The 8285-nt window shown below is 44.9% G+C and overlaps 1 protein-coding gene across 1 annotated transcript; it reads left to right on the top strand.

The window, feature by feature from the left end:
• Nucleotides 1-7235: 7235 nt before the first annotated feature.
• Nucleotides 7236-7973, top strand: LOC136626688 (olfactory receptor 5B12-like). Its single transcript, XM_066601706.1, has one exon. It carries the CDS (start codon nt 7236-7238, stop codon nt 7971-7973), a length of 738 nt encoding a protein of 245 aa, XP_066457803.1.
• Nucleotides 7974-8285: the final 312 nt, after the last annotated feature.

The raw sequence follows: 8285 nt of genomic DNA, 5'->3' as shown, positions 1-8285 counted from the left end.
GATTGCCAGTACCTGTTTGCCTTCACGTTCCGAGGAAAACAGTACTGCTGGACTGTCCTACCACAAGGGGCACAAAACAGCCCAAATCAATTCACCTGATGTATGAGGCTTGTACTTGATGCATGGACGGTCCCACCAGGTGTGGCCCTGCTTCAGTATGTTGATGATCTCCTACTCTGTGCACCGGACAGACCTACCTGTGTTGCGGCCTCACTCAGCCTCCTTTGTTTTCTTGCAGACAGCGGGTGTAAAGCCAGTAAGGACAAATTACAGTTTTGCAAATCTCATGTTGTGTTTCTTGGTCACTGCCTAGGTCCTGGTACAAAACACCTCACGCCAGAACGTACCAAGGTGGTGGAGGACATGCCACTCCCCGCCTCCCATGCTCAGTTGCGGACATTTCTGGGGTTAGTTTCATATTGTCGGCCGTGGATTCGCTCTGCCTCCATGACCATGCAGCCTCTGTACGACTGCCTGAGTTCTAAGCCATTTGCTTTGTCTCCGGAAGCCGAGTCAGCTTTCCATCAGCTGAAAATACAGATTACCAGTGCTCCAGCACTGGGTCTGCCAGACTATGATAAACCCTTCCAGATGTTCGTGACTGAGATGGCGGGACATGCTACTGCCGTCCTCACACAAGAGCATGGTGACAAAAAGCGCCCTGTAGCATACTACAGTGCACATCTTGGTGCAGTAGCCAGGGGTTCACCCTCCTGTGTAAGAGCAGTTCTGGCTGTACAAGCACTACTTGAGAAAGTGTCTGAGGTGGTCCTAGACTACCCTTTTGTGGTCCTCACGCCCCATGACGTACATGGAATTCTGACACAGGTGAGCCGTAGACATCTGTCTCTTGCTAGACAGGTTAAAATGGAACTTGCAGTACACTCTTCATCCAATGTCTCATTTCAACGTTGCACAACTTTGAATCCGGCCACCTTACTGCCATTAGGTGACACTGATTCAAATGGGGGAGTAAGCACAGGGGATCAACTTTTTGTCAATTCCCTAGGCGAAGAGGAAGCTTTTGACACTGAGCACCAGCATGACTGTGCTGCTCTGATGGAGCAGGAGACAGCTGGATTTGCTCATGTCACAGATAAGCCTCTCCTGAACCCCCACCTTGAAATGTTTGTGGATGGATCACGATACCAGAATGAGATGGGCAGATTTGTGACAGGGTTTGCTGTAGTATCAATGAATGAAGTACTGATAGGCCGCGCCTTGCCCCCACATATGTCAGCACAGGAAGCGGAGCTGTGCGCTCTGACCGAGGCCTGCAAGTTAGCCCGGGGAGTCACTGCTAATATCTATACGGACTCCAGGTACGCGTTTGGCGTTGCGCATGACTATGGGCCGATTTGGCGCGCGCGGAGCTTCCTAACAGCTCAAGGCAGACCGATAAAGAATGGTGAGGCAGTAAGTAGTTTAATGTCAGCTATCATGCTCCCGAAGCAGGTAGCCATAATAAAGGTAAAGGCACACACCCAAGGGGACTCCTTGGAAAGCAGAGGCAACGAGAAGGCAGACGGAGCAGCTAAGGCTGCAGCCCTGCTGGACTGGAGGGCACCCGTGTGCAGAGTTCAGACCAGGTCCTGCCCAGCGGAGGAGGATCCTGATCCCCCTGCCAAGGACCAGACCCTCTCTGTCCCACTACAGAAGGAGGTGGACCTACTCCCCTCAGGGCAAGAGCAGGAGCGATGGGCAAGTGCAGGGGCAGTAAAAGGAAATGAAGGTTGGATGATGGGTTCCCGTATGTGTTTACCTGCGGCTGCCTATCCTAGTATGGCCCTTTTGGCTCATGGAAAGGTGCACGCTTCTCGTAATGCCATGGTAGCCCTGGTGGAGAAAATGTGATACGCTCCGGGATTTGACAGGATGGCAAAGGCATACGTCAAGGCTTGTGAAATCTGTGCACTACACAACCCCGGTCAAGTAGTAAAGACCCCTCGGAAGTGCACTCCGCGACCTTTGTACCCCTTCCAGAGACTACAGATAGATTACATCCAGCTGCCCAGATCAGGAAGGTATGAGTATGTCCTGGTATGCATTGACCTCTTTTCTGGGTGGGCTGAGGCCTACCCGGTCACGAAGGCCACTGCCCAGGCCACTGCAAAAAAACTTGTGTCAGAGTTAGTGTGCAGATTTGGGGTACCAGAGACCATTGAGAGCGACCGTGGTACTCACTTCACTGGTGAGGTAATGAAGGAAGTCATGTCCGCCTTAGGAGTAGAGCAGGCCTTTCACACCCCCTATCATCCGCAGAGCTCCGGAAAAGTAGAAAGACTCAATGGCACCCTCAAACTTAAGATACAGAAAGCCATGGTTGAAACAGGAAAACCTTGGCCCGAGTGCCTACCTCTGGCACTCTACTCAGTACGGACCACGCCAAATAGGAAAACAGGACTGTCTCCTTATGAGATTCTCTTTGGCTCCGTGCCCAGGTTAGGACTGTATCACCCCCAAGCTCTATCCCTGGGTCATGATAAAGTTACTTCCTTTGTGCAGGACTTATGCCAAAAGCTAAAAATAACGCACAACCTAGTTTTCTCTTCTATTTCAGACCCTGATAGTTTGGAAGGATCCCACTCTCTGAATCCCGGAGATTGGGTGGTGGTAAAAAGACACGTCAGAAAGACTTTGGAACCTCGCTTTGACGGACCATACCAAGTGCCGTTAACCACTCCCACCTCGGTCAAGCTAGAAGGCAAACCCACTTGGATCCATGCCTCACACTGCAAGAAAGTTCCAACGCCTCAGCACCACGAGGGGGTGGAGAGTAAGCCCAACCCAGGGTGGGGGAGGGGGATGGCAACCTGGACACCAGCATTGATAGTCTGGATAGGTGTATTATTTACCCTTTGTTTTCTTGGACTACTCTCTTTTCGGGACAATTCCTCATCAACTGTCGATGTAAGAAGAAGATGGACTGTTTGGGCGGAAGGACACCCCAACATGTGGGAATACTTTGCAAAAGACGTACTGAATATTTCCCACATGTGCATGCCCAACCTTCGGAGTGGGGAAGATATTTTACGGACTTGCTTACTGTCTATCCCCACTCCAATAAAGACACTTCGCGATATATATTCAATAGTGCATAACGATAGTGATGTGGAGGAGAGCAATGTTATTCAGGAAAATACCTTTCTTAATGTATATGAATATTGTCCCTATTATGATGCGGTCAAACATACACTTTATATTTCACACAAACAAATGGTAAGAGATTTGTTTAGATTCATGAAAACAATAATGCATTTTAAAAAGTCAGTTGTCGGCTGTGATCTTGGGACTTGTTCCGATCGCCATATTTGGGGTCAGGAAGGAATTTTTCCCTTTTATACAAGGATAATTGGCTTTTTCCTAAAAGGGTTTTCGCCTTCCTCTGGATCAACTCAGCCTCAAAATTCCCCATAATTGTCATGCTGTTGTGTATATATATAATAATCAAAGTCATAATCTCTTGTGTGAGCAAATGTACGGCAAAAGCCTTTACAGCCCCTGTGTAGGCCGACCCCCTGCTGGAGGTAGGCAGAACATACGGCGGTTCCTTCCAGTCTTGTCACTAGGTAGTGTAGGGTCAGGGTAACGCGACCTGGACGTGTTCACCACTAGGACTATCTCCAGGAGGGACATTGGTGTGGGTGAAGATTAGGGAATCCCCTGCCGTGCGTACCTGTGCACGCTACTAGTATTGTAACATCATACTAGTGACGCCTTATATGGACTAGTCGACCAATAGGACCTACCTCGACTATGACTTTTCAAAATAGAACTGGACCCTGCGTGTGTCTTCCTGATGTCCAAAATGGGGGAATGATAAGGGCCAAGAGGGGCTGTAAAGGAATTAATATATGTTGCTTATCAAAAATGAGTATATATATCAATCTATTTTAGCAAAATGAATATATTGCAATATATTGTATGTGTAACAGAAGTCATGACTGTTTTAAGGAAGAAGCCTGTGGCTTTCTGTCTACACTGAAGGTCTACGTCTGACCGAAGTGGAATCAGGAAGTCACAAGAGCAGATGTCTCGGGATTTAGCAAGACAGGGCCTAACCGCAAAGAAATTGTCAGCTCTCTGTCTAAAAATAATGTGCGCGCCTGAAAGTCATGTGAAATCAGCTATTTCTTAAATGTCAAAGTTTATTGAATGATTAAGTCATACGTTTTTAAGATGTATGGAAATCACGAGGTTATTCCCTGTATTACCAGAGGTCGCGTCCCTGCGTGGGCGATCTTCTATAAAGACTGAGACTATGCAAATAATAAACTCAGAGTTCATTACTTCACCATATACCGTGTATGGTCAGTACTTTGACTCTCAAGGAGCGCTCCTGCTTAGGTCAATTTGGAACCGGACAACATAACTGACCAGTCTGTTTGAACAGATTAACCCTCGACATTGTATACCTAGCCAACAATATATATGCAGCTAACAGATGTAGAAGGGGAGTAGCTCGATTGGTAGGCGGCAACTCTGGCCTGGTCATGGTGGTGTCTACTTGGCCTACGGGGGTAGCTCGAGCTGCAGGCGGGTGTGTAAAGGGGTTTTTGGCTAATGCAGTTAGTGTTGCTTTTGCGTGATGCCAGTGCCTTGATAGAATATATTCCCTTGATGGAATAAGAAGACAAGTCAGATGGTGAGGCAGTAAATCTAAAGGCACACAGTTTACTTGGAATTGGCAAATGAGTACAGTGCACACACTCTTTTTACAGCACTCAATAAAGTTCATAAAACATTCCCCCATCACATTGGAAGATAACCATTAACTTCACTACCTTCACTGTTGGATGAACTGAGGTTGCAAGACTGAGGAGGACACTTGCTGGGTGCTGGGGCTATTCCCCTAGTTGAGACTAGCAAGGTGAGGAATGGGTTAACTTGGTGTGCTGAATGCCTTTGGGGAGCTGAGGGGAAACTAACTCTTGGCTGTGCAAGGATATCTGAAACTCACAGTTGCAGTGTCCAGTATCATAAGAGTCTTCCCTGACTCAGGTGCCTCCTGGCATGGTAAAATAGACTCCTCTCCCGCTCGGGGCTCTGTCCTCTATTGGCCACAGGTTTCTGCACTCTCCAGCACTTGCTTCACTCTTCACTTTCCTCCACCCTCTACTCACTTCCCCTCCCCCCATTCTCTTGTACACTTTGCACTAACAACAGTTTGGCAACAGGCAGATTGGCAATGTATTCCACTGGGGATTTTCCCAGTGGGCCAACTGCCCCTGTAAGTATGCTCTGGGCCAGTCACTATGCCTTCTTATACACAGGGTCCACTGCTGTCACTAGTAGGTAACTAGAAGTGGCCGACCATATAACTGCAGTGGTCTAGCAGATCAGGCCACGATACTTACACTGCCGAAGGAAGGAAGATAGCAAGGAAGAAGGCTGTTAGCCGGTAACAAGCAGCTTTACTGCTCGTTCCCAAAGCCTCATTCACATGGGCAACAAAGTTGTGTGATTTTCTCGCTTTGCGACAATGCTACAGAACGCATGTATGTGAAGCTCATGCTTTCCTATGGGTTCCTTCACATTTGTGATGTTTTGTAGCATGCGACATTGGGAGTCAAAAACCCAATGATGATGGATTTTATATTTCATCATGACAACAAACGAAAGCAGACCACCAAATCACCAAAAGAATGGCTTCACCATAAGAAGTTCACAGTTATGGAATGGCCCAGCCAGAGCCCAGACCTGAATCTAATTGAAGATCTGTGGACTAAGCTGAAAAGGGCGCTACCAATGAGATGCCCTCAAAATCTGATTTGGAGTGTTTTTGCAAGGAAGAGTGGGTAAAAGTTGTCAAGTCAAGATAAGCCATGCTGATAGACATCTGCTCATAACGACTGTATGCTGTCAGAAAGTCAAATGGTACATAAACAAAATATAAGTTTTAGGCCTTAGTCACACGGGCGTAAATACGCGCGTATATACTCGCGTATATACGCGCGTAAAAAAAACGCGTGACCATGTCCATTGCCACCAATATGTTCTATCTTTTGTACGTGCGTTTTTACGCGCGTAAATACGCCCGTGGGTTTTTATGCGCGTATATACGTGCGTATTTACGCCCGTGTGACTAAGGCCTTAGGGTGTGCATATCTATGCAATCACATTATTTTAGGATTTTTTCCTAAAACATTTCAGTTTGTTTTTCAATGTAACTACACAGATAACGGGTCACATTGAAGGTGGAAATTAATCTTAAATGCTTCATTTGTATTTGATTTTTGAACATGAGAAAAACATGGTATTTTAACAGGGATGTGTAGACTTTTGAATTCTGTCTCTGGTACAGGAAAACCCAGCTTTCCAGCAGTACTGGGGCAGCTAACTCCTCACAAGGCTCTCTGCTGAGTCACACGAGGGCCTGGGAACAGGACCTTAGCTTTATACCCAGCTCATCAGCCAATCACCAGGCAGCTCACTATCTGTTAATCCATAGTAGCAAAGTTAGATTTAAAAACACACTCATGTGACCTCTCTGATGGTTCTAAAAGGAACAAATATAATGCTCAGCAATAATATACATAGATATATAAATTGTTATTATCTTTTAAGGCACTGAAAAATTTAGGGTGCATTCAAGATATCTTTTGCACTGCACCCGGAGTTAAAACAGCCCCAGTGGCGGCACAGGACACAAGGATTCTCTCTTTGGAGCAAATCCATCATTGATCATTTGGCCTTGGTGTTTCTTGGTTTACAGTAGATATAATATCAGATTCCCACAATATTATAACTCACCTGTTGTTTAAGTTTTAACATGGAATGTGATCATTATGACATCTTGATCATTAAAACTTTCAAAGTACATAATAAGTAAGCTTGATTGTTGTTACTCCCCGGAGTCTTCATTACGTCTTTACTTATTAGGAAGTATAAACCTCTAGGGCATTCTTCTAATGAATAAATATTCTATATACACCATGGTTTTCCCATTGTCACTAAGCTAAAGAACCATTCATGCAATATCTGGGATTATACCACTTACTTCTTCATGAATGTAAATTTCAATTTATGGTCAATGTTGTTAAATGGAGGTAACAAACCTCACCATCACAGAATTTGTTCTCCTTGGCTTCTGTAAGTTTCCAAAGTTCCAGCTAGTTTTCTTCTTCATATTTCTGGCCATCTATGTAGCAACTTTGTTTGGAAATTCATTAACTACTGCTCTGTTTTGCTTTGATCATCATTTTCACAGTCCCATGTATATACTCCTTTGTAACATGTCTGTATTGGATATGTCCTTCACCACTATGGTTCTACCAAAGTTATTGAACATGTTTCTAACTGGGAACAATGTCATCTCCTACAGAGGTTGTATGGCTCAGGTCTTCTTTTTTGTGGTGCTCATGGTGACGGAATACTTCATCCTGGCCACCATGGCCTATGATCGTTATGTGGCCATCTGTCATCCTTTACATTATTCTTCTTTCATGAGTCTACGGATCTGTTTCTGGATGTCATTGACTTCTTGGAGTTTAGGAGTCCTTGATGGTATTCTTTACACTGTTGTAATATCATCTTCTACATTTTGTAAGTCGAATGAAGTAGACCATCTCTTCTGTGATATGAAGCCTCTAATGCTCCTTTCATGTAGTGACACGCATACCATAGAGATGTTAATACTTGGGCCCAGTGCTGTCATTGGCTTTGTCCCTTCAGTCTTGACCTTAGTGTCCTATATATATATTATCTCAACAATCTTGAAGATTCATTCTAAAGAAGGAAGACACAAAACCTTCTCCACCTGCTCCTCCCATCTCACAGTCATCCTCTTGTTTTATGGAACGGTCCTTGGCATGTATATGAGGCCAAAGTCCAGCTATTCCATGGGCCAGGACAAGGTGTTTGCTGTTTTGTATGCAGGAGTCATTCCGATGCTCAACCCTATCATTTATAGCTTGAAAAATGAGGAGGTTAAGAAAGCTCTGTGCAAAATAAGGAATCAAATGCTTTCATAATCTGAAAGGCTGGGATGATGAAGTAACTGTTTTGGCTTTTACAGAGCTAAATGATCCTTGGGTTCCATGGGTTTTCTTTACCACAAAAACTAAATTTCCAGAATGTCTTCTTGGTTCTTCAATGTTAAAGAGTAGTTGCAGTTTAATTTTTTTCTTCTTTAAAAATGTACAGAAAAGGTGATTCTAAGCAATATGCTGATAGAGAAATCAATATCAGAACAAATAACTGTTTTATATTTATACCCACTTAGTCCAGCACAAGACAAGGCCATAGAGGAAACAATCAAGGCATTGTTGCAGGCAAAGGCTATT

Source organism: Eleutherodactylus coqui, chromosome 4 (genome assembly GCF_035609145.1).
Source record: "Eleutherodactylus coqui strain aEleCoq1 chromosome 4, aEleCoq1.hap1, whole genome shotgun sequence".
Lineage (NCBI taxonomy): Eukaryota > Metazoa > Chordata > Amphibia > Anura > Eleutherodactylidae > Eleutherodactylus > Eleutherodactylus coqui.
Note: the sequence above shows the minus strand (reverse complement) of the source record. Positions and strands in the feature narration are given on the sequence as shown.